This window comes from Gopherus evgoodei, chromosome 2, assembly GCF_007399415.2.
Source record: "Gopherus evgoodei ecotype Sinaloan lineage chromosome 2, rGopEvg1_v1.p, whole genome shotgun sequence".
NCBI classification, from domain to species: Eukaryota; Metazoa; Chordata; order Testudines; family Testudinidae; genus Gopherus; species Gopherus evgoodei.
The window spans coordinates 73,080,342-73,108,236 of record NC_044323.1 but is presented as its reverse complement, the minus strand read 5'-3'; the positions used below and the strand labels follow the sequence as shown (position 1 = coordinate 73,108,236).

General features: G+C 39.6%; 1 protein-coding gene across 1 annotated transcript in view; it reads left to right on the top strand.

The window, feature by feature from the left end:
• Nucleotides 1–27,895, top strand: part of SLC4A7 (solute carrier family 4 member 7) — a 174,763-nt gene that overhangs the window by 87,703 nt on the left and 59,165 nt on the right. Inside the window, 4 exon segments of the mRNA XM_030550993.1 lie at nucleotides 13,534–13,680; nucleotides 17,584–17,719; nucleotides 19,844–20,004; nucleotides 23,721–23,909. Coding sequence (XP_030406853.1) covers nucleotides 13,534–13,680; nucleotides 17,584–17,719; nucleotides 19,844–20,004; nucleotides 23,721–23,909 — 633 coding nt within the window.

The window sequence follows — 27,895 nt, the reverse complement described above, 5'->3', positions numbered from 1 at the left end:
CCCCCCCCCGAGCCCTGCTTTACTGTGTTATATCGGAATTCATGATATATCAGGGTAGCGGTTGTAGTATGTGATATGTAATTAAAGACTGTATCGCAGTACATACAGCTTGGGCTGAATTAAGATTGTACAAGCCCCCTTAGTTTTGGCATTTCCTTTTAGTGCTTCACTTTACAACTTAACTTCTTTTTAGTATAGTTTTCTTTTTGTACATGTATAACTTCTTAACCTTAAAAAAAAAAAGGGGGGGGTGAGGGGAGGGAGAAAGCAGATTGGAAACGTATGATGGCATATGGAATCATGCTGTCCCCTATGTGGGTCATTGAGAAGGGTGGAACCTTTAGATCTGCTGTACCATCTCTGCTATTTCACCAAGATAATAGTGATGTTGGTAGCGGTTTGTTATCCTCTATGTAGACCTGCCACTAGAGGGAAATGACACAATTTGCCAGTGGGTTTCACAAATGCTTGAATGGAGGAAAATTGCGGGGAGTAGCTTTGTCTGTCATATGCTCTCGTTCTCCACACTTTCAGTTTCAGTTCCCAGCACCACAACACCGCTGGGCAGCAGCGATTTCAGGAATAGTCCTGTTCATGCCTTGTAGAATTTAGCAGCCAAACTTGAAGTCTGAGTATATATTGTAACACACAGTACCCCCATGTGACAACCTGTACCCCATATTCACCACTTTGATATGGTTCTATTTTGTACAGTATATGCCTTGAGGTTTCATTTGAAACTCATAATCTACTGAACATCTTTGTCCTGTTAAAATGTATCAACATTATATATGGAGCTATGAGATTTACTATATGATTATTGCCCAGAGCTGCAGCATATTTTAGTAACGCCCTCACACCATTTTCTCAAAGACAAAGGCACACTGGCATATGAGTTAGGTGCTAACAGGCAATTACCTGCTTAATTGGCAATTCACCAACAGCATAGTTGTAAAAAAGAAGTTGTAAAAAGAAATTTTAAAATTCATCTGAAGGACAGTTGATAGCTCACGTATGCCATAGAATTTCCTGACCCCATGACCCAGTAAAGACTTTTCTAGTACAAAGAGGCAGAGTATAAAAAGTGAGGGACAGTGACCTACTCATCACCACTTTCCCCCCTGCCCCCATCTCTGCTCAGTTAGAAAGAACAAAAGAAGCTTTTGGAATCAGGGAGGGGTTCAGGACTGCTTTTGAGTGAGAGAAGCCTTTTTTTGCGTATTAGCCTTGGTAAAGTTTAGGAATTGCATGTTTGATATTGTTTTTCTGACTTATGCCTTGTCACTTATAATCCACTAAAGTCTATCTTTCTCTAATTAATAAACTTGTTTTACTGTTTTATCTAAACCAATGTGTCTGTGTTTGAAGTGTTTGGGAAGCGTCCACTTGAGACAATGTCTAGTGCATATTCATTTCCCTTTGTTGAAATGATCTAATTATGAGCTTGTGCAGTCCAGTGGGCTACTGAACAGTACAAGACACACATTTCTGTGGGGCAAGCCTGGGACTGAGGGATATGTGCATGTCACTGTTCATAAATGGCTGAGACAGTATTCATGTAAACATCTTGGAGTGATTTTATGTGCTAGTGGCCATGCATTAGCAGGCCAGGAGTGGCTTTTCTGAAAGCATTGTAAAAGGCACCTCAGGCTAGAGGGTTAGGGGACACAACAGTTCAGGTTGCACCCAAGGCAATATCACATGCGAACTGAGTGGGTTTTTTTTGTATTTTGTTTTTTTTACACAAAGGTTTATAACTTGACCAAATACAGAATTTTACATGGGAATGTCAAAGCACATCTGACAGTAGCTGGCCCCCTGCCAGATTCAGTCCTTGCTCCAAAGCATGGAGATGCTAGAGCTTCTAACTACATAGTTGTAAGAATTTAAAAATTCAGGCTGAGGCTCACACCCTGCATGGAAAACTTAGTCCTAAATGGCTACATTTTGGCAATGTTTTGTAAGTAGCTGCAATACATGGTCTTATAATGGGAAGTGTTAGCCAACCTTAACTACAATATCCAAGGAAGCCTAAGGAGTCAGTGAGAGCCAGCTAGACAGAACTGAATGCTGATACTAAATTTACTAAGACATAAAGACATAAGACTAATGGATTAATGCTAAAGGATGGATTTTCCAGATATGATAGTCACATCAGTGTAATATTGGAACTCCATATTTCAGAGAGTTATCCATAGTTACTCCTAAATTTCAGAGTGATCTCATAAGGTGACCTCAGCTCCTGAAAAACAAATGTTTATATTTGTCATGGCCCCAATCTGAACCTTAGAGTCCAAAAGATGGGGTACCAGCATGAACTCCTCTAAGCTTAATTATCAGCTTAGATCTAATAGGCTGCCACCAACCAGGAATTCCAGTGCCTGGTACACTCTGGTCCCCCCAAAACCTTCCCTGGAGACCCGAAGACCCAGATCCCCTGAACCTTGACACAAGGAAAGTAAACCCTTTCCCCCACCGTTGCCTCTCCCAGGCTTCCCCTCCCTGGGTTACCCTGGAAGATCACTGTGATTCAAACTCCTTGAATTTTAAAAACACAGAGGAATTCCACCTCCACCCCTCCTCTCTCCCACCAATTCCCTGGTGAGTACCGACTCAGTTTTGTTCGAGTCTTAACAAGGGGAAAATCAATCAGGTCTTTTAAAAAGAAACTTTTAATAAAAGAAAGAAAGAGAGAGTAAAGATCATCTCTGTAAATTCAAGATGGTATATTACAGAGTCTTTCAGCTATAGACACTAGAGAGAAGTCTCCCCCCAGCAAAAATACAATTTAAAATACTTCCAGCAAAATACACATTTGCAAATACAGAAACAATCAAAAGACTAAACTCACCTTTTTCCTGTACTTACTAAAATTAGAACAGAAGAGATTTTTTTTCAGAAAGATTGGAGGAATCTGCTTACATGTCTGGTCCCTCTCAGAACCCTGAGAGAACACGGACAAAGAAAGAACACACAAACAAAGACTTCCCTCCACCGAGATTTGAAAGTATCTTGTCTCCCGATTGGTCCTCTGGTCAGGTGTTCCAGGTTCACTTTTGTTAACCCTTTACAGGTGAAAGAGACATTAACCCTTAACTGTCTGTTTATGACAATATTACTCACAAATTGGCTAAAATTCCATATCTTGAACTTCTAGCAAGTGTAGCCGTATTAGAAGTAAGCTTAAGCAAACTCTTTCTCTTTGAAATTAAGAAAAACAAGTTTTCCAGATTGATAACTAGGGGAAGTTTAGAGAGGATCAAAAGCAACGTAGCCATCAAGGCAATGTCAGTATTCTGGTTGTGTCAGCTCATGCCCTTTTTTATAAGCCCTAGAAATCTTTTTTACATGTTGTTTCCTGATTTTCAAAATAAATCCTTGCAGCAATCTATAAGGGAGACTTCTCAGTGATAGTAAAAAGTGCTCTTTCTGACCTTGAGAACCCTGTTGTTCAAGGAAGGAGCTCAACAACTGAGCAACAGTTGGAATATCCCAACTGTGACTAACTGTATCAATAGCTGGTGACCGCTGTAACATTATAGATAGATAGTGGCAGACCACTTCTGTCTATTGCTGGGAATTGCACCCCTAGCTTGTAGTGTAGACCTAACCTAAAGAACTGGTATAAGATTGAGGCTATAAATGCTACAAACAGTTTGAAAATGGAATCCTTGGCTAGATAAAAAGGTATAAACATACTTTCATAGCACTCCTTTCATTTGTAAAAACCAGTCCTGCATAATGTCCAGGAATTCATGTGATACTTCATTCCAGTTAATAAAAAAGTCCATTGTTTGGAGAGGAGAAAACACTTCTAAAGTGGAGAGAAGGGACTTGTTGCAATTGTTTATTCACATAAAATTACATTCTGTTTCTGGGTTGTAGTTGTTAGTTTTATACTTCAGTGAGTTTGACCTGCAAACACGAACTTAGGAGTAGTTCTTCCTTTCATTTCTCTAATTAGTTTTAAGATAGGAGGCCTGCTAATAAAAGAATCTTCTGCTTGGAAAGAGATTGTTTAACAGGACAGGAGATTGATAGAGACAGAATAAACATTTCCTTAATGTCTGTCACTACTGTTTGTATAGAGCTAGAAGTCAAACCTATGCTGACTGCGCATCAGCTTGTTTGAGTTGAGATGTTTTAAGAACAAGGAAGTTTATTCTACTATTACAGGAAACAAAGCCTGACTCAGTACTGTGTAGGCATGGAGAAAAAAATACGAAAACAAACTAGCTGAGATGTTGAACTCCTATTAGAATCATTGCATGAGAACATCTGTGGCAGATGACAACTTTGTTTATACTTAGACCAGTCACCAAAAATCCATTTTGGGAAATTTCCATGCCAGCAATTTCAGTCAGTGGCTCTTAGTAATTCTTAAGGCAAAGTTGATTTTAAAACTAACAAATAAACGACTCCTTTAAGTACTGCAGATTAAAGCCCAAAGATTTAATGCAAAATAAAACTATGAGGCAGAAACTATGCTTGAGAGAGATGAAAATCTTTCAGAGTTGTTTTAAGGTAAGTTATTGCTATTAACATAGTGCTTAGGAATCCTAATCATGGGCAAGTCATAGCACATTGTATTAGGCACTGTACAGACACAGAAAGAAAAGAAGGTCCCTGCCCCAAGGAGTTTACAATCCATGTACAAGACAATAGGCAACAGATAGATGGATAGAGACCAGTGGGGGTACAAGGAAATAATGAGATAGTAGCGGTAAGCATGATAGCCAGTAGTCTTAGCACACCAGATACCTATCTTGTCAAGTTCTTTATAGACGTCTCTGCAAAGGAGAGTTTAAAGTAAGAATTTGAAGGTGAATAATGAGGCCGCTTTGCAGATGTTTACAGGGAGGTCCTCCCAAGCCTGTGAGGCAGCATGGGAGAAAGTATGAAGGTGCTTGTTTGAACATTTTAAAAAGTGGATGATCAGAGGCAAGTATCAACAGCTCAATATTGAATGAGAAAAGATAGGTAAGGTTTGACTGTGGATTGACTGTGAAAGGCCTTGAAAATGGATACAAGCAGCTCATGTTGTATATAATAGAGGAGGAGCCAGTGGAGGGTTGCAAGGAGAGGTATGGAATGGTTAAAGCGATGAACTAGGAAAATGATCTTAGCAGCAGCATTCTGAATGGATTTGTTTGGGACAAGATTACATTTGTCAAGGCCAAAGAGAAGGATGTTGCAGTAATCGAGGCATGAGAAGCTTGAAAATCTTTTTTTTTGGCTAAAGTGGCTGATGTACTTTGGCTTTTTTATAATATTGAAAGTTTTGGCCAATAATACAAGTCATACCTATTGTGAAAGACAACTGGCTGCAACTTAATACACCAAAACATACCTTTTTAACAGTTACTCAAGTTATTTGGCCACAAACTGAGGTTGAAAATGCTGACCTGTAAGACCCCAGCCAAAACCCAATGAAACTAATAAGCAGCCTGTTTAAAACCAAACAAAATAGGAAGTACTTCCACAGATCAACTGTGTGTTGTGTGAAGAAGTCTTTGCTGGGGTGAAGGCCATAAGTATAACACGGTTCCAAAAAGAAATTAGATAAGTTGTGAAGGATAGGTCCAACAATGGCTATTAGCCAAGATGGTCAGGGATGCAACCCCATGATCTGGGTGTCCCTAGTCTCTCATTGCCAGAGGCTGGGAATGGATGACAGAATGGATCATTCATGATTGCCTGCTGTGTTGATTCCCTGTGAAACACCTGCCATTGGCTGCGGTCAGAAACCGGATACTGGGCTAGATGGACCATAGCTCTGACCCAGTATGGCTGTTCTTATGTAAGACTTAAAACTCAGTTTTATGACTAGAGTTTCATGGCATGAGATCACCTTTCCCACTGCTACTGTTGCAGAAAAAATTGGACATCTGTACTTGATTCTATAGCCTACTTATATGATGGCTTTCCCCTAAAAGTTACCTTATTATTTCACCCTTGTACTTCAGCTTTAGAACTGGTGATTTAAAAAGCCCTTTGGTAGCTCAACTGGTCAGAGTTCCTGCTTGTGTTTGTGACTTTAAAAAAAGAAAATCCCTATAAGTAATTCATTGAATAAAATTTCTAAATAGAATTATGCTAACATAATGCTCAGCTTTCAGAATTTGTGAGACAGAACCTTAGGCACAAAAATACTTACATTTTAAAACATGCTCAATCTTTATTACTTTACAAAACTAAATATAGAAAACAAATAAAAAATAATGGGGGGGAGTTGGGTGCCTTTGCAGAAAAGGTAACTCTCGCATTCAGGATTGTCTCCCTTTATAAAGCCTTAACCTGGCTCAAGCCGCTGCATCCATTCTGCTCAACAGGAGCCATTATTTTTGATGGACAAATCAGGAATGTTCAAGAGTGTGTGTGTGGTGTGTGTGTGCGCACACACACACACCTAAGGGATGTATATGTGTTGGCATCCTCTGTATTCTTAGTGCTGCATTGCTGGGCTTAGCTAATAATAATCACTGGGTGAACTGGATAACTTGATATTTTTCAGGCAGAGGAGGTGGAGATTTTATTGGTTTGTTTTACAATTACAATGTTGTGAAGAGGATAAATCACACTCCAATTTCAACCCAATTATTGCATCTTGCGTTAACGTTCAAACTCTTCCCCTTCTCTGTCTCCAGAATTTTTCTTAATTTAAGAAGTTTAAATTATTATTAATCTGAGTATCTCACTGAACTGGCTGTTTCTAATGTTTGTTCCCTTACCCCACAGCAGCAGAAATAAGCTCTGGTACGCCCTTTTTTTCCCTAGCAGCTTTCAGGAGAGAAAGGCAGAATGCACGATATAATCTGTTCCTCAGCAGCAGGATTGAGCCCAGCCATCTTCTGTCTATCATGGAAGACACAAGGGCCAGCAGATGTCAAGTGCGGGCTCCTCTTCCCAGAAACTCCATGCTTGAAGTTAGCACCAGAGATCTATTAAAAGCCTATATTCGATCTTCTTATAACTTTGAAGATGAAAAGTATTTGTAACTACTTTAAGGGCACTTGATTTTGAAGGAAATTGGTGAAGTCACCTGTGATATGGTTGCTTAACAGTGACTTTTTGTGTCCCTCTCATTTAGAAAGGGGCAAAAAAAGCTTTACTGTAAACTTCAAATTTTACATATACATTAATACTACTGAAATCTTGGGCAAAGGTTAATTAAAATATTAGACTGCATTTTTTATGTAGTATGCATGGCTTGGTGGACACTCTGTTAAGTCTAATTGGGACAAAGAAATGAACAAGAAATGGGAGCTCTTCAGATTATTCCTGAGTTCCACCTGGTAGTGCAAAGTGAGATTTTAAGGAACATGTGGCACTCCAGTGCATTTTAGAGTGAAGGTTGAAGGGGAGCACTTGGAGCTCAGTATCTACTTTTCTGTCCACTTTTTTGCCTATCTTTTTCTGTCTCTGTCTAGTTTCCTTTCTCTTCTTGTTTTTGACTCTTTCCCCCTGTTTTTATTCAATTTTGTTGTAGTTTTTTTGCTGCACTCCCCTGGCTGCATCCTCTGTCTGTTCCTTCTAGCTTCTCAAAGTTGTGTTGTAAGAGAAGTGCCCGAAAGCTTACATGCGGAACTACAGGCTCACCAACGTATGAGTTTCTCCTGTGATTAAATGTACAGGGGACCACCAGTGAAAGAGCACAAGTGAAAGGTGAAGTGAAAGATGGGTTTCAAAAACTTCCCATGCCAGCATATTTGTAGTGGTGAGTTGTGCATCTGAGGGCCTGCAGCTTTCCTTACCCTGACTCCAACTTGTGGCTACTCTGTGCCTTTCTAGATTATGTAGTATCTTCCCAGGGTATCCATTGGCTATTTTGGGAAGCACTATGTTAGGGGAACGTAGAGTTGTACATTAGGAAACAAGATAAATATTCAAGTACATCATACATTAGTTCTTTCGTTAGCTAAGTGCTTTTAATGGTATATTCCTTTTTGTGTATATATATCAACTTCAATGTAAAACTACCTATTTTTTTTTAACCATACCATGCTAAGTTTTTTAGTATCCGAGTATATGGGCCTAATATGCGATGTGTAAAGCTCTTTGTTACCAAACTATTGCTAGAGGAAAGCACATTTTCTATTACAACTTTGAGCTTTTCCCTGCTAGTGGCTTTTGAGATTAGCTGCAGCTTATTTTTTTTGCAATGACTTTTGTGTTTATGTATGTATTTGTAATTAAACTGTGAGATTTTTATTTTATGCAAACTGATTTTTAGCCTGATGAGAAGCATGTGATAACATTTAGCAGACTTCTAAAATATGTTTGAATTGATTCATACTAATAATGACCATAAGTACTAAATACCCATGGAGGATTTCAGCAACTAAGCTTGGATAAAGTCATGTTAGATTAAAATGAACAATTATCTCTGGAATTTTGTATACTAAATTTAGTGTCATGCTCTATACTAATTCTGTTGGTTATTGGTTTAAGCTAATTCTGTAACAAGCTTGGATGGGATCAGCAATACTGTGTACAGGTGTATGTATGAGTAGAGGTTTGAAGGTCATATAATAATTCAATTATATCTTTTTACTCCTACCTGAATTGTTGGTTTTAAATTTGTAATTGCCCTATAGGTGAATGTATTGATGCAAGTAATTTAACTTCAAACTCTTAAATTCTTCATAGTTACTCCTATTTCTTCCCCTTCTTAGCTGTTATAATAAATTACTTTCCAACATCTCTTTGAGGAGATAGATAAGTGTGTTCCTCCTATTCAGTTGGTTGGAGGACATAATACTATGCACTAGATTTTTTTATCTTGTTGGAAACTGAGTTTATCACATGCATTGAAAACTTTACCTTTCATCTTTAATCATTCTCCCTTTATCTTTGGATAGGGAAGAAGCGGGGAGTAGGATGCTACTTGATATAATCAGCTGTCTACATTTTAAAATAGTTTTCCTCAGTGCTATTCTCTACCTAGAATTGAACTCACTGAATCACTTTGCTTTACTTTGAGGCTTTAACACACTTTTGGGTTTGAACATACTTGCAACAGGTTTTTAGAAAATATGTTGCTTATTTTATTTACTAGAAAATCTTTGTAAAGAATAGAAGAGTGCCTTCTGTATATGTAATTGAATTTTTTTGCTAAGGAGAAGTCACTTCATTCATAAAACAGTCTTTCTAAAGATTGTGGGTTGCTGGTTGCAACAATCAATTTAATTGTCATTATGACATGAAGGAGCTCTTTTGTCTGGCCTCCTTTCGGTATAGCCAGGAGACATTTGACATGGGTTTAAATCGGGCTACAACATTATTATTAGATGTCTGGGACTACCTGACAGATAAAATTGTACAGTGCAGGCAATCCCATGTTTTTTTCCGTAATTTCCTGGGGGGCTTTTACCAGCTCCTCCTCTTTTTCCATCCAGGTCCCTCCAGCAAATCCATTGCCAGGACCTTACCATCTGCCCCTCTCGCAGGAGGGTAAGGTGGGCTATTGGAATGGGGGGTTGGCTCCCTGTCGTACCAATCATAGGAGTCCCCTCTTTTTAAGGTCCCTTTCCAAGCCATTTATCCGGTCACTATATACCTTTCCTATGGAGGACCTGCACTGGACATCCGCTCTACACTTAAATAATGATTGCAACAGACAGCCCTACTGCTCTTCATGCCATGCATGAACAGAGCTCTTCCTGAACCCCTCTGTGGGGAATGTGAAAAAACACCAATTGCACCCAAGCCAATATGGTGGTAAGGGAAAAATTCCTTCCCACATCCCCTAAAAAGGGGCAGGTAGCGTAATGCCTTCAGCAGGTCTTGATCAAACCTGGTATTTTATCACATGAAGGGGAGGCAGGGTGGGTCCTGCTTCAGACTGCTCCTTGTAAAAGGGAGGCTTCAGGTCCAGGACTGCCCCTTTTAATCCTGCATTCGTAGGGAGTGATCTCACTGACCCCACTGGACCCTTTTGCAGCACTCTTCATCTCTCTCTTCCCTCCCTCCCCCTCCTAGCCATAAAGTACTGTTGCATTCATTCAGCCAACCAGCTAAACACCCCCCTAATTAAAGGTGCAGGGCGGTCATTGGCCATAAACTCAGTTTGTAAAACCCTCTTAACCACATCCCTTTGGACGTGTGTTTAGCCAACACTGCTGCTTTTTGGTTTCTTCTCTTTGTGTCTATCCCAAAAGAGTCAGGGAGAACTGCTATCAGTGGAACATAAGGACTGCTTGCTCTGTGTGCATCTTTCAAAGGGTAGGGGAGAAGGTGGCCATTGACCAGCCCCATTTCTGCACCAGCCTCTGGAGTAGACAGTGCATACTGTTAGTAGCTTGCACACAAATGCTGCATCTATACTTGCAGCTAGGGGTGTCATTTCCATCTTGTGTAATCATACTCTTGCTATCTCTCATTGAGCACTCTAAAAATAGTGCAGCTGTAGTGGCACAGACAGCGGTGAGCGGTGGGATGGGTTAACTGTCCAGACTACAGACCTGCCTGGGCCCTGTGAGTAATTACTTGGGGTGGCTAACCTATGCTGCCACTGCCCATGCTACCGTAGCTAGACTATTACTTTTAGCATGCTAGCTAATCAAAACTAGTGTGAATACGTCTACGCCAGCTGGGAATTGCACGCTTACTCCAAGTGTAGATGTAGTATAGCCTTTCTCCAGCACTGGAGAGCTGAAGAAGTATAGCCTGAGCTTTTTCTCCAGCACTGGAGAGCTCATGGGTAGTCCAGCACTGCCCTCTTCAGAAGACAATGGCTAAATGACAAGCCTACCCCGTAACTAGGGCTATTTGAAAATTTTCCATTGAAACTTTTTTTCGATGGAAAATTGTTTTTCATCTAAATGAAAATAATAGTAGAAAGTATCTGCTCTCCTCAAATGTTTTGTCATATTAAAAAGCCCCCAAATACTTTACATTCAAAAGTTTAAATTTTCCTAAAGCTCTCTTTCCAGCCAGCTCTGCCTATAAGTTTTATGGCAACAGATTATGCTATCATTAAAGTTATCATGCTGCTACAAATATTGGATATGACAGTACTGAAGTAATTTGTTAGGGTGGGAAAAAAATCTTGAGAAAAATGATACTGGTTGATAGTTAAATATTTTGTTTCTTATTGTGACTGGCAGTATTTGGGAGCCACACCCTTAAAAGCCCTTTTACCTATATGTCTTTAAATATTTTTTGAACTTTTTTTTTTTAATTCTTCCAAGGAAAGTGCAAATGCACACACACCTCTTCAGTGAAATGAACAAGATATTTAAATTAATACAATCATTATTACCAGCATTAGGACAAATGATTTTTTGTATATATAAAAAGCCACTAGCTGAGGCAACAAACTTATTTTTCACGTGAATACATTAATATGGCTCATATGTAATGTCATAATGAAAACTTTTAGTTTACATTTTTAAATAGTATACACTGATCCTGTGATTGTTTGCTGGGCATTTTTTTTTAAAAAGACAACGGAATTAGCAGCATAAAGCAATAATAAATTTTGGTTTATCAGATCCGTTGTCTTTTAACTTGACACAGGAGAGGGCCAGTGCACAATCATAGAATCAGTATATACTGTGTAAAAATGTAAACTAAAAGTTTCATAATGAAATTACATATAAGCCATGTTGTATCAAGCTGCATTAATGCATCCACATTAAATCAAATTGTTTCCTCATTGTTGCCAGTAGTTATTTCACCATCAGAGCCAGTTGACACTTCAGTCATTCTGAATAAACTTCATGTGTTTAGACTTAAATTTTCTGTATATAATGCAGATGCCTGTTTACATGTTCAGATCCCTGCATTTGTGTGTTTGAATAGATATTTGCAAACTTTGTTGCCTGCACTCAGTGACTGTGACTGCAGTTTAGAAGGCTGCAGTGGGTATAGAATATAGAAGATAAATCCTACTGGATGCAGAAAAATAGTGGACGATCTTAATAGTGTGTAACCATAAAATAATCTGCTAAATAATGTATAACTAATGCTCCAGGGTTCAAAAGGCAGACAAACACCTGTTTCGTGGTTCTCGACTTCCAGCTTGTCTACACAATGAGTTACTGTGTGGCAAGCTAAGATGTGAGTCTCCAGTGCATCACCTTGCCATGTGGTAACTCAGTGAGTGGACACTCCTACAGCACAGTGAAAATCTCTGTGTATGGCTCTCAGTCCCTAGTGTTTGTAGCTCAAAGGTAATGTGTTCCTGTGAAATAAGAACATGTTGATTCAGTACTGTAAAAAGAAAAGATTAAAATGTTTGAGTCTTTAGATTTTATTTTAACAATGGATTTGATATTTATAGTGCTTTTTTGGCTCTTACTGATCTGCTGAGTTTACATACCTTCAACAACAGAAGAATTAATTCCTGTTTCTGTTGTAAAGGCAATCTTCTGTAGTACCTCTTATAGTAAGATCTGAAACATTATGTGAGCACCCATGCATTTAGCTACATTTTACTATTTTTATTAGATTGTTTCAAAAGGAGTTGAAAAGATTATTACATATAGTTAATATTCCATTATATGTCTCTCATCAAGAGTGTATTCAGAACATTTGCAGAGTTTCATCTTTCATCAAGGCTGCCTGTATTGGCTTGATATGTAGGGCTTTGAGTCAGGAAAAAAAGAAAAGATTAAAAAATATTTCCAATTGTTTGAAAATAACTTGCTATTGGCAATAAATGCTACAGCAGTGCATTTATTTTTTTCCTCCTTTGCTTCCTCATTCCTTTTAAGACCCATATGCTTTGATTTGAGGATACTTTATTTAAATGTCATTAACATGTTTTTGGAATAGAAAAAGTAGTTTTTGTATTGACTGTTTGATATTACAGGATATTGTCAAACCTGGCTGCCTAAAATTAGTCTCCCAAATCCATATTTAAGTAACTAGTTTAAATGATGCCTCTGAAAATTAGGCCACCAATGCTATACTGTAAATGGGGCTCAGAATTCCAGGGAATTGACACAATCAGAGAAAATTAACTATAAAATCTGAGTGATGGATAAAACCACCTTTTGCACAGTGTACCTTGAGTAAGAAAATAGGTACCTGGTGAAATGCTCTCAGTATTCCTGTTTAGGAACATTGTCAACAGTTCTGCACTAGTCCTGCCTCAGGAGTGTTGTGGCCAGATTCTGGTGTGATGCATCTCACCTGGCAAAATGAGGGCACCATGAGGTTCTCTGACTTTTCTGCCCCGCTCCCCGCCTCCCCCCATTGGCATATGGCACAGTGATCTCAACTGCATCCCTATGTTGAGAATCAGGATTGAATTTTCTGACATGAAAGTCTGATGTGTTCTGTAACTGGATCTTCTGTATTATGACAAGAAAGAGCAGAGACTGCTGTATTGACCCATTCTGGGGAAGATTCTAAGTCACTGATTCTTTGAGCTCTGCAACAGATAGAAGGAAAATGAAGAGTGGTTTTAGTGATGTAAAGATGCTACGTATTTGTATGTTTCTTGGATTTTGACAGAATATTGTAAGTCTGGGTAGGATAGTTCTTCATACATTTTTATTGCTTCCTTTTATACTTACTTGATAGGCCATAGAGCTGTGTACATTGGTGTGCATGTCCCATTTGGAAAGGAGGGCCGTCGACGTCATAGGCATCGTGGACATAGGCATCACAGAAGAAGAAAAGAGAAAGAAACTGATAGAGAAGATGGGCGAGAATCTCCATCATACGGTAAGAAAATTCTGCCTTATGGGGCTTTTTCATGTTTAAAGAAAAACTCCAAACAATAGCTAATCTAGATTATTAAACCGCGCTCTGTTTTCTCTACTGTGAAAATATCTGGGATCAATTTAAGGGTAATTAATAGTGGGCAAAGGTTTTGTGGCTGTACTCTATTTAAATCACAAGTTATTTGGCTCTGTGCAGGTATCTCTGGGTGAAGATCTATTTCCTATAGTATACAGGAAGTCAGACTATATGATTATAATAGTCCTTTTTGACATAAAAATCTATAGATTGTTCACATGTCAAGAGTCCTCTTTAGGTTTTGTGATCTTGAGTTGCTCTTCCTTGTTGCATCATTCAACGCTACCTGTAGTGTGCTGGCAGCCACATTGTGCTGAGATCTATTCCAGTGAGTACTTCATCCTGTCTGCAGCTTGAGGGCAGAACCAGACTTGACAGTGACCAAAAGCAAGGGAGTGTCCCACCTCCTGAAGTTCCCTGGATTTTTTTCTGCCCCCAGAGTGACCAATGGCTCAGTCCAAATGTCTTGCTGCAGAGTGTTTCTGAGGGAAATTCCAAACTTAATTTAAAAATGTTAGACTAACAGTTTGTTCCAATTTCTCTAATCCCCAATTCAGGGCCAAGTTTGACTTTGGTAGAGATTGTCCCTTCTGCTCCACTCCTCTTCTGAAGAGTTTGCCACTTCAGGCTTCTAAGAGAGAGCTAGGACGAGGAAACATCAGAGCCAAAAGGAAAGGCCTGTGTCTCCTGATTATCCTCATTTCCCCCAATCATATTGAATGCCCTGTTAGAGAGCTCAGCCAGCTCTGTGGGTACAACCTTGTAGCCCAGTCTGGGCAGGAAAGGGAGCCAAGCAAGATTGAATAGGCCAGCTGTGCTGTGCAAGATGCAGCCCAGGCTGGATGGGGTTGCTTCAGCAGGAAAAGAGGCAGGCAGGACTAGAAAAGAACTGAGTGTGGCACAAGCAGTTTCCTCCTCATCTCCATGAGGGGAGTGAAGCCAGAAGGGTAGAGTGCAGATGGAGGATCATGCCTGTGTTTCTAAAGTCCGCACCAGCAGCTGTTCCTTTGACTGTGGAATTCTCACCACCTTCTCTTCCGCTTCCTTGTGAGTTGCAGACGGAGGGCATCAAACCAAGGTGGAAATTTTTGTTTGTTTGTTTATTTAAAAAAACTGGATTTTTTTTTAATTTAAATTTGATTTGATTTTTTTTTATTTTTAAAAATAAACCTGTTAAATGCAATCTGAATTTAGGCCTTAGCATATTTTGTATTAAACTTACTATAATTTTGTAAAATATTTAAATAAAAAATATGCTGAATCTGTGACTCTCTCAAAAACTTTGAGTTAAAGGCTGCTTTTCTATGTAAAGAATGAATCAAGGGAAAAGCATCTAACTTCTTTGTATTTAATTAAATTCCCATTACCATCCTAATGCTGCTTGACACAAGTCATGAGCAATAAGTTAACTGTCTAATAAATAAGCAATATATCTTTCACCATTTTCTAACGTACTAAAATGTAAAATTAATAAAAATATTAAGCTGTATAATTGCTTACACTATACATATATAGATTTATTTATCATCCTAGGAAGCAAAAAGATATACCAAATCTATTATTATGGCTCTATTTAGCTGTAAATCAGCAAATTTTAATGGTTAGATCAATCAATGAGTGTGATATTAATATTATACATTTTTTAATGATTATTGTAATATACAGAGTTTTCAAGTTTTTAAGCTCATTGTAGTGTAATTGTTGATAAGGGGGTATGAGAACATATTCTGAGAACTCCAGACCATCAGTGGGCTGAGCAGGGCCGGGTGAAGTGTATTAAATTGCTCCCCATAGAAATGTACTACTTATGGTGGACTACTTATGGCTGCCTGTCCTGATGCTCTGAGTGCCATGGTGAGGGGATGGGGAACAGGGCTTGTTGGATAGGTGTGGGAGTCCTGGGGGGCCTGTCAGGGGTGTGAATGGGGTCGGGGCAGTCAGGGGACAGGGAGCAGGGGCGCTTGGATGGGAGGGTGGGGTCCCAGGGGAGTGGATAGGAGTGGGGGGTCCCAGGAGGAGGCAGTCAGGAGAAAAGGAGCAGGGGTGGTTGGATGGGTGGGGAGTTCTGAGGGGGGCAGTCGGGGCAGGGGGTCCTGGGAGGACGTGATTAGGAGACAAGGAGCGGGGGGGGGGGGGGCGGGTTGGATGGGCCAGGGGTTATGTGGGAGGCAGTCAAGGAGCAGGAAGTGGGAGAGGGCGGCTAGGGGGCAGTTTGGGGAAGCACAGCCTTCCCTACCCGGGTGTAGCATATTAAATTTCTCCCTGTAGGAATGTGCTACTTACGGTGTACCACTTACGACTGCCAGTCCTGGTGCTCTGCAAGTAGCATATTCCTACGGGGAGAAATTTAATACAGTATACCAGTGGACAGAATCCCAGACCGGAGGTGAGCTGAAGTGGCTCAGCCCTCCACCGGTCTGGGGTATTGTCTGCCATCTGGGGTCCCAGCCGCCGGCCCCACTCAACCCGCTACCGGCCTTGGGTTCCGTTCACCCAGGCAAGCAGCAGATTGAGTGGGGGCGGTGGCCAGGACCCTGGCTGGCAGCACCGTGCCAGTAAAAATCTGCTCGTGTTCTGCAGGTTGCCGACCCTTGGTATAGATCACTGTTGCAACCAAGGTCCTATATTTGCACTAAATCTTGTACAAAGGAGATCAAGTAAGGTGTCTATGGAAAGATGGTAATTTGCTGGCTTTGATTATACTGTCTATATGTGTGTTTCATTTTTGTATTTGAAGTTATGAATATTGGCTCTGTTCTTGTATCTCAATGTGTTTGATTCTAAGTAGCATTAGTGAAGCATTTGGTCAGCTCCTTGAGAAAGGACTATTCTGAATAAGTGCCCAATCCTTTCTCTGTGACATTTTGTTCCTTCCCTCGGAATTTTGTGACTGTTGAGAAAATCCTACACTGAAGATCTGTGGACATAACCGTGAGAGAGGATGGGAGAATTTGTGATTGCTTACCTGAAAATTTTCTTTTCATTGAAGAGAGAGGTCCCCAAATCTGGCCCTTCCTGAAAAAGGCAGATCTGTTTAACTTTTCTTGTTCACTTCATGTTGAGTATTATTTCTGCAAGGTGCCGATGCATGATGAAAGATTTTTTTTTTTGTTTTATAGTCCAGAGGGGCCAGTTTTGGAAGCATCACGAAACTAAGGGAGTCTCCAGAAGGTGGGGACTAGTCCCAGCTTTCCAGTCAGCTTTGATTTTGCCCCCTAGAGCTTGGAGACTGGTGATTACCCACACTGAGCATCTGTGGACCTATCCCTTCAAAGAAGGGAAAATTTTCATGTAAGCAACCCAAATTCTCCCACGTGCAGCCCTTACCTCTGTCTGTTGAAATGGACAACCGTTATAATAGTTCTGTGATTATTGTCTGGGACTTATTTTCCTTTTTAATGTCCATTGTCTAATTGTGTTTTGCTTTGAAGAGAAAAGAGTAGATATGATCTATTTTGCTTTCAAGTACGAGACCAAGATGTCTTTCCCTTTGAGTTTGTGTTTGACTTTTTTCATGTTACCAATTTTGTTGTTGAAGTTTGTCTTGGTGTGAAATTGTGGCAAAAAAACTTAAAAATATTTAAGCAAGTATGTTAACTAGAGTATAGAAGTAGCTTATTTTCCTCCTCCTCCTTTGTTTTCAGAAACCCATTATTGGAAAACTGTATTTGGCTTTTAAACTATGCCCATCCTCTTCTGATGAGAGATTTTCAACACTCCATGTTTCCAGCTGTGAGAGGGAGGATAACGTTTTAATTATTGCAAGATGTTAACATTTCAATAGAAGTATTAACTTCTAAACTACTTTCTTTCTTTCCTCCCCATCAAGACACCCATCCCAACGAGTGCAGTTTATCCTGGGTACTGAGGATGATGATGAAGAACACATTCCCCATGATCTCTTCACTGAAATGGATGAACTGTACTTCAAGGATGGGGAAGAATATGAATGGAAAGAAACTGCCAGGTGAACCAAACATAGATCTGTTTCATGTAATCTTTTCCACTGATCTTGTTTACTTTGTCCTCAGAAATCAATTTTAGGTTAGAATTTTCAAGTCAATAAGCAGGAAACTTGCCTCCCAATTAACATAACACTAATGAAAACTGAAAGTCCGATTCTCTGAGCCTGTCATTGAAAATATACCCAGACCTCTGGAGAAAATTTCTTGAAGGTCTTTATTGTTGCTGTGCTGATTTTATTTCCTAAAGTTGATTAAATGTAGCGTTGCAGTATAGGTGTAACTGACCAGTGAGTACGATGTTCTAGTTGTGTAGTATTGGTTTTGCTGTGACAGAAAGTTAACAAAAATGGAAGGAAGGGAAGTCATTGATACTAATTTATTGTATTTTTCCTTCAAGAAACAGAACAACCACAAACTAGGTAATAACACATACTAAACTACGTTAAAAGAATGTGAATTAGGTTGCAAAGTCAAGTACTTGAAAGTTAGCATATGCCAGATTTATGGTTGCCCTGTGCAACCTTAATTGCCCCTCCTTATGCATTGTGATAGGGTTCAGTATCTGATATCTTTAATTACATGGTCACATACTATCTTTTCCACAACGCACAGTTTGGACACCCAAGAGGCAGGACTAAGATTGCATGGGGATCTGTAAATCTGGCATTTCTTAACTTTTGAGTGCTTGACTTTGATTTTGCAGTTTAAATAATTTTAACAGTTTATGTACCATTTATTAGTATAGTATCATAGATATGCATAGTGATTTATAAACTAAATATTTTTGACATGTTCCTGACTCCAAAAGTCTACAGTCTGTGTTTGATGGATACAAATCATATAGTTAAAAGATTAACTGAGTGTGGGAATGCTCAGTCTTGGTTGATCATGCTTGGTAACTGGGCAGAGGGATGTTGGGCCAGATTCACAGAGGTGCTTAGGCACCCAGATTTAGGTGTTGCTGCAATCCACAAAACCCCTGCTCAGCAGCTGCTTAACCCTATAGGTAGCTAAACTCACTTGGCACCTAAATTTTCAGGGTGAAATTTCCTTAGGCACATAAGTTTCCACCTCTGGGCATGCATACCAGTGCCTCACTCTAGGTGCCCAGGTGACTGTCTCACACCTAAACCCCAGCATGATCCATAAAGCAGAATACATAAGCATTCATTCCCCCATCTCTCTCTGTTGTGGGACCTGATCCAGTAGGTGTGCTCTGAGTTTGCCTACCACATTGTGCCTCATTTTGAATTCAGCTGGTGGTAGTGCCTCCCTTATAACTGTTAACCCAGTGGTTAGAGCACTCACCTGGGATGTGGAAGACCCTAATCACAGGGCTGCGGGGAATTCTGATGTGGGTCTTATCAGTTTCTCCTATTGAAGCAATTTAATTTTTTAGAAAAAGATGATAGAGAGATGAGAATGAGTGACTCTATATTGTGATATCGGGGCACCCATCTGGTGTCTGGAAGACCCAGGGTCCAGTCCACCTGCTCCATGACTATTTATCCAAAATGGAAAAGCTTCAACAGGAGAGGGGTGGGAGGCACATGAGAATACTACACAGCTATCCTGAGAGATAGGAGACTCCTGTTCAAATCCTTTCTTTCCCTCAGGCTGAGGGGGGAATTGAACCTTGGTCTCCCACGTCCCAGGTGTGTGCTGTAACTACTTCCCATTGGATAGCTTAGGCAGTTTCCGGCCTAACAGGTTGGCTTTTGTCGATTCCAATCTTAGACCGCTCTTTCTCCCCAAGCATTGTGTGGGGAAACTAGGCACCAAACTCAGGCTGTGTGAATCCCATTGTTGTTCCAGTGATTTTCTACACGCATTAGGCATTGGAGCATTCAATGTTGTGACACCTACATCCTTTTGTGGATCTGGGCTGTTTCAGACATAAGGAGTGGCATGAAAAAAAGCAGTCAAGTATGGGAATGAGTGATAGAGGATGCATTAAGGTAGAAGGATTGAGCATGGTGCATAGGGGCTAAAAAGGGGTGTAGGCAGAAATGAAAGATGATATATGCAGGTGGATCTAGCTTTTGTTTTGCAGCTTATTGCAAGGACAGAAAAAGTCTCTTCAGTAGTAATCTGTACATATGTCATAATATATATTTATATTTCAGGTGGCTAAAATTTGAAGAAGATGTTGAAGATGGCGGTGATCGATGGAGCAAACCTTATGTGGCAACTCTGTCTCTGCACAGTCTCTTTGAATTGAGAAGTTGTATTCTAAATGGGACAGTCATGTTGGACATGAGAGCAAACACACTAGATGAGATAGCAGGTTGTTTTGAAGTTTTTGAAAGATTTAATTTTTGCTTGTTTACACTAGTTTGTGACTTAAAAACACAAAAGCAGTTTACATTTAGTCTTTATATTCATGACAGTTTTCTTTGTCTTTAAGATTTGATTCTGCAAACTTCACTCACGTGAGGAGTGTCATTGGGACATGTGGCTGGCCCATGACAGCTCAGTCGGGCACATGCAGTTTGGACTGTAGGGCTGTTTTGTTGCTGTGTAGACTTCCAGGCTGGAGCCCGAACTATGGGACTCTCTCACCTCGCAGGGTCTTAGAGCCCAGGCTTCAGTGCAAGCCTGGAAGTCTGCACAATAATGAAACAGCTCTGCGGCCTGAGCCCCATGAGTCCAAGTCAACTGGCACGGGCCAGCCGTGGGTTTTTCTTTCTGTGTAGACATTCCCTAAGTTGTCTTTATTCTAATCTTTGATTGGACAACAATTGCATCTTCTAGTCTCTACAGGTGAAATGTAAATATGTATCAGGATACTTGAGGGATAATTTGTACAGTGCCATGCTGTAAACTATTAAGCACTATTCAGCTGGTGTTAGCTATTGCTATTAGCACAGTTCATTGTTGCACAGCTTGATTTAAACTTTCACTTTATAAATGGTAAGAGAGGAGCTGAAATAAAACTTACGTTATTTAACTTAGCATGTTGAAAATGTCTCAATAGTCTCTAATTAATTTTGAGTATGTAAAAACAGCTTTGAAAACTTTTTGCGCATATATATATACACACACAGACACAGTAGCAAGTGGCTTTTATTTTAAGATCCTTCAGGCTTGCTTAATTCCATTTTCTTGGTATCTGTGATTTCACTGAGTAATGCATTTTTGTGACTCATAATGGACTTACTGCTCATCAGCAGGATCATGGGGTACCAAAAGAGGGAGGGAAAAAGGGTTTTCAGCAGAATTCTCAAAATCTCCTAAGTGACTTAGGAGCTTTTGAAAATTTTACTCTTTTACTCTTTGTATTGAGCTCTTTTCTTAGCTTATTTAGTGGGAGCATTTAGTACATACTTTCGAAGTAAATAAATCGTACAGATTTTTTCTTCTCTGATTATATTTGTCAGTGATGTTAGTGCAAAATAACTGTAGTTACCTTCCAGGTCATCTTAAGTATTTGTCATGTTTTTAAAAAGCTGGTAAATACTGAAGAAGCTGAGTTAGAATATATTGAAAGACATGCATAATATCATCAATATTTGGACACACAAGTCTATTTTCCAGTTCCATTGCAGGGTCTCAGTGACTGGATATCAGTCTTTGACTTCTTGTTGTGGAGGCATAAAGCTGTTCTGTTTTCTCATCTTGCAGCCAGATTTAATGGGTCTCATTGGTTCCTATTCAAAAGTATAAAAGGCTGAGTATCTCTCTGAGGCTGCAGAGCTATAGGGAGGGGCAGGACATCTTGCCAAGAGAAACCCTAGCAACAACCACCTCAGACTAAAGTTTGTTTCTAAATACAGTCCTGTCTCAGGACTTAGTTACATATATTAAGAATAAAGAGAAAGGATGGGGGATAACTTTGGCGCATAAAGTATTTTGTGTGCATGTGGTATGTGTACTGTATGTACATCAGAGTGAGGGTTGTTCCTGTTTACAGAACTGTAATTGCAGTGCAGTTCAGACCTTTGCTCATTCTTTCATACTCTTCATCTAAGTTTGATGTACCTTTAAAATTGGTCATGCCACTCTCACTCTATCCAACACGTGCACACAAAACCCAACATTTCCTGTGTTAGGGGCAGTCTGGTTGGGCAGTTTTAGATGAATAAAACTAAGACCAAGAAATATGAGATCACAAATAGGTTCACAAGAGTTGCCATACTGGATCAGACCTGTGGTCCATCTAGTCCAGTTTCTTGTCTCTGACAGTGGTCAGCACCAGATGCTTTGGAGAAAGGTACAAAAAAGCTCTTAATCCCTAGTAGTTAGAAATTGGTTTAAACTTTGAATCATGAGGTTTAATCTCTTCCAGTTTATCATCATCATCATCATCATCATCATCTATTATAATGCTGGCTGGATATACTTGTTGTTCATATAAATGTCCAATCCCTTTTTGAACATTGCTAATTTTTTGGCCTTAATGACATCCTGTGGCAGTGAGTTCCACAGTTTAAATGTATAAATAAATAAAATTTAAGATGAATTATTTGTCTAATCTAGATTTGCTAAAACAGACTTACTGAATAGGATGTTCAGGGCAATATTCTATGGCAGTGGACTTTCATGTAGGAATAATATATTAGTTAATCTTTGTTTCCTCTAAAAGAGAAACAGATACATATATAGAATATCCTAAAGACTCTTTTTTTTTTAAAACAATATTACAGGACTCACTTCATCTGAGTACCAAAGTGTCACAATATTACTAAAATTTCAGACATTGTGGGCATTTTAAAGATCCCAGGGAACTTTCTTATAAAAGCTACAGTGTTAACCCAAGTGTCTTCTGTAATTATATTTGGCCTACTTCAATTCTTTTTCATTTTCAATTAGATACATATACTTGACTTCCTGTCTTAACCAGTATAGATTGCTGTGTATGGTGTTATGTGCTGTAAAGCTGTAATTGTGTTATTTTCAGAGGAGACTGCAGATAGATAAAGTGATCCCTGCATAGTTTATTTTGTTTGGAAAACGTTATATCCTCTTTTAATACAACAGGTACTATATAAATGGAAGTTCTTAACCTTACTAGGGAGCTCAGTACCATTATTAGAAATGGTAAAACGTAACAAAAAGGTCTTTATATAAACAGAGTCATACAGATTTCTTCCAGGTAAACCTTGTGTTACTGAGTTTGTGCAATTTAAGATATTGGCCCTAGAAATTTTTCAAGATTCTTTAAACTAGTCAGTAAAAGAAAATGCTAGTTTCTGTTTTACACAGCCATATAGGCAGATTTTCATTCCTCAGTTTATATCTAAGGTATTTTGGAAATATGGCTGATTTTCTTGTGATTTAAAAATATCGAAAAACCCACCAAAATTTTGCAAATTGATTAGTTTTGCCACAGTTTACGTTTCATCCTCACTCTTTGTAAAAATGTGAAATGGAAAGCCCAGTAAGGAATCTTGAAGTTTTGGGCAACTTAAAAAAAGAAAGTTTAGACATTTGAATGATTAGACTAGTCCATTTTATATAGTAAACTATGTTGAAAGAACACTGAAGTTTAAAAATCAAGTGCTCAAACATTAGGAAACTCCAGAATTAATGTTGTTATACAGAGATTGCTATCCAGTTCGTACATAAAACTCTTGCTTGTGGTAGTTTTTGCTACTGCACTGCTTTCCAATGAAGAGTGGTGTTCATTTGATATATCATTGCTTTTTGTAATGAAGGCTGTAGTAAGTAGGAAGTTGAAATAAAGATAATATTTTGTTAAGTGATCAACAATCTATTTATTCCTATAGGCCTTGTATTTTAAAATGCTGTGTATTTTGGAAAGAATACTATTTAGTGATCCAAAGAAACATTTGTTCAAAGTGCATAGATTTGAACTGTTGGCCTGCAGTATTCTTGGCGGTTTCTTTTCAGTGGATCTAGATGCACAGTTTGCCAAAGAAAATAAACTTGAAGATTCTTCATGAATTAGTTTTACTGATTTTTCAGATGTGAGTTAATGTGGTGGTGTTGGGAATGCATATATTTAACTTAGATTTGATTTAAATATTTTTCTCATGATAGATATGGTGTTGGACAACATGATTGCTTCTGGTCAGCTGGATGAGTCCATAAGAGAGCATGTCAGAGAAGCTCTCCTCAAGAGACACCATCATCAGAACGAGAAGAAATTCAGCAGTCGGATCCCCCTGGTTCGGTCTTTTGCAGATATAGGCAAGAAACATTCTGACCCTCACTTGCTTGAACGAAATGGTGAGATAAGTTGAAGCATCTAATTTATTCTAACCTGATCCAAATATATATTAACATGAGAGAGGAGGGAGAAGTCAGAAGATAATAGTGGCTACATTTTGTGAGCCCTCCTTGGTATGTAAAAGTTGTGTGGTGGTTCTTTTGTGGAGTTTGGACATTTACCTATGTTCTGCATGTGTAAAGTCTTGTTTTGTTCCTTGTAACCACTATGATGTCTTGACTTACTGTTTTCATTTATGCTGTAATATGGTTTAGTTGTCTGTTATGAATAAGGCTATGATTTAGTCATGGGTATTTTTAGTAAGTCATGGACAGATTACAGTCAGTCAACAAAATTCACAGCCTATGACCTGTCTGTGACTTATACTATAAATACACTTGACTAAATCTTGGAGGAATGACTGAGGGGCTGCTGCGGTGGGGGGGCTGTCCCTGGGCCAGCTGCACTGGCCACTGCAGAAATCATGAAGGTCACAGAAAGTCACAGAATCCGTGACTTCTGCGACCTCTGGGACAGACATAGAGCCCTAGTTATGAGGTGTATAAACAGCATTTTCTCTACCCAGCAATATTTTCAGCTGGTCATAACACTTTCACAGGATATGCTTCAATAATTCTATATTTTTGGAAGGTTGAAGTCATCCTATTACCTCAGCCAGGCAAAGCTTCATGTGCATCCAGGAGTCCGACTACCAGATTATAGCTTCCGATTCAGTCGCCTTTATTGTTTCAGACTTAATCATGGTCTTAATGATCAGTGAAACTTTTAATTTTATTTTGTATTAATTCTGTTCATCTTACTTGAGTTTTGCTTTTGCATAGTTGTCCAAAAAGGGAGTTTATTTTTTTTAATTAAAAATAATAAACTACCTCTAGCTAAGATTTGTTTAGTATAGTAGAACCTAGGTAAAAAACATCTTCACAAGATATACCATGTCTCCTGCTGATAAGTAATTCTGACCAATTTGGCATCCTGGTGCATTTCTTCCAGGTACTCAGTTCCTAGGTTCAAACATTAGCCCTCCAGGACAGCCTGTCTTATAGGCTCATAGACTCATAGGTCAGAAGGGACCAATATGATCATCTAGTCTGACCTCCTGCACAAGGCAGGCCACAGAACCCTACCCATCCACTTTTATAACAACCCCTAACCCAGGACTGAGTTATTGAAATCCTCAAAATTGGTTTGAAGACCTCAAGCTGCAGAGAATCCACCAGCAAGCGACCCATGCCCCACGCTGCAGGGGAAGGCGAAAAACCTCCAGGGCCCCTGCCATCCGCCCTGGAGGAAAATTCCTTCCCGACCCCAAATATGGCGATCAGCTAAACCCTGAGCATGTGGGCAAGACTCACCAGCCAGCACCCAAGAAGGAATCTCTGCAGTAACTCAGTTCCCATCCCATCCAACATCTCCCCGCAGACCATTGAGCAGACTTATCTGGTGATAATCCAAGATCAATTGCCCAAATTAAACTATCCTATCATAACATCCCCTCCATATACTTATCAAGCTTAGTCCTAAAGCCAGATAAGTCTTTGCCCCACTACTTCCCTTGGAAGGCTGTTCCAGAACTTCACTCCCCTAATGGTTAAAAACCTTCGTCTAATTTCGAGTCTAAACTTCCTAATATCCTTTTATTCTTCCTTTATAGCCTCTGCCTTCCCCTTAGGGTTCTCCATCTTCTTTTTCGGATTTCCAGTCACATCAGTCTCGACATCTACTGGTTGACTTGAGAGCTTTGGCCTAGTAAGGACTGAAGTATTGGGCCCATCACAGAGCCTGATTAATGTCTCTCCTTAAAATAAAGCACTTGGGTTCTTGACCATTCTGATGCAAGATGTGATATGTCTGTTGCCTTGGAACATGTACTTGGGTTGTTCTAAGTGCTAGTGTGTGCTGAGTTTGATCTGTGCTGTAGAGATCTTTTAGCTAGTTTCCTAATGTACACTGAGGATTAGGAAAAACTGGACAGTATCTGATGTCAGCACATACTGAGAACAGTTTTTTGCCAGGATATTTTGGTTTCTAAAAGGAAGAAAATGGTCCTAACTTTGAACTGATTGTGCAGACTTCAGTTGCAACGAATAACTGATACTTTGTTCAGTTTGTGTATTGAAACTTGCCAAATCTAAGTAACACATGACCAATCCATACATCTGCATCCCTAGAAAATAGTATTCAGAGAATTTAATACCCATGTAAGATATGTTCCTGGTCTTGAAAACAAATTAAGTTGCTTTTCACTTTATGGACTACATTGGATTCTTAATTACAACATGCGAAATAGAACATTGGGCTTTATCTGTCTAATTGGCTACTGAAGCAGCAGTGCGCTAGACTAATTTCAAATCTTTAATACTGAAAATGAAATAATTTTAAATAAAATTCAATCTGTAGAATGCATTCTTCAGGTAAACCCTCTAAATTTGAATTTTTCCTGTATACCTATGGACATACTTCTCCATCCCCCAAAAGAATTTTAGGATTGTTCATTATGTTGGTCCTCCTTATACATTTTTTATATGCATGTGATAATACTGAATGCGTCTGTTTTTTGGTACCTGCCTGGTAGTATAATATATGAGAGAGAGATGTGTTCGTCTCCAGATCTTTAGCAAATCCATCATACTCTTGCTCTGTCTGAGACGGAACACCAGTCAATATGCATGTATTCATGTACGTTCAGGGAGTTGCAGTCAGTTTTCTCTAGAGATGCTCTTCCCTCACCCCCCTTTCCCGAGGGAAATAGTGGGGTGAAGATAGAGAACTGTTTAGAATCTTTTTCCCTGGTAGGGAAGAACAGGCATGCATTAAAAACTTGTCTCTGAGGGAAGGATGGTGACTCTCTTCATCATCTTAGAATAGTAGGGAAACAAGAAGATCAAGAGAGACTGCATTGTATGGCAAGGATGAGAGGCTTAGAGAGATTTGGAGAAACCTGAGGTTAAGTAGATGAATGAGATTGTAATAAGAGACTGAGGAGTAGTATAATTTTACACTTGTATATTTCGCTACAGCACAAGCAGGAGACACTTTGATCTAGAACATAATACTCCTGGGGGAATTCTGTACACCTGCGCTATGCAGAATTTGGCAGAATTAATGTTCCGTGCAGGATTTTCTTTTCTCCTCTACCGAAATGGGCTGCAGAGCTGCTGGTTGCCACTGGGGGCTGCTGGACTTGGCAGAGCCCAGCTCCCTAGCTGGCAAATAGAAGAGAGTGCCAGGAGGAGGGGGAAGTAGCTGAATGTTTCCCGGTAGCTGCATTCATGGCACATTCTGAAGGAAGGAGGCATCATGCAGGAAACTCCATACATGCTCCTGGGATGCAGCATCAGACTGTTTCTCCTGCTGGATTCCTGGGCTCTGGGAGGGTAGGGGATGCAAGTGTTTGGAATAGGGGGGCCCATGGCTGGGCTCTTGGAGGGGGGAGGATCAAGTGTCTGGACTTGAGGGGAGTGACTGGGCTCTGTGGGGTAAGGGTGTGAGTGTCTGAGCTGGGTGGTGCCCCATGAATGGGCTCTGGGTGGAGGGGGAGGAAAGGGTGTGGGTATCTGGGCTGAGAAGGGGGCACCCTGCAGCTGAGCTCGGGGGGGGGGCAGGGGAGGTGGCAGAGAAACAGGAACTGTGTTGTAGGGGTTTCTTTAATTCTCTACAATTATTTTTTGTGTCTGTATTGTTACAGACATAGTTTTTGACAGGTATTTTGAAATAAATTACTATAATATTTGAAACTGGCATGATTATATAGTGTTGTTTTGACAAATCAAATATGTAGAATTTTGCAGAATTTTCAATTTTTGGCACAGAATTCCCCAAGGAGAAACATAAAATAGGCTGCTGCAACCTGTATTAAGTAGCAAGCTGCCCTTAATTTTTTTTTTTTTTAAATTGAGTATTTCAGCTATTGTTATATTATGATGTGATATGACTTGACATGATGTCATATCATGCAGCACCACTATTACAAAACTGTATTGAAATA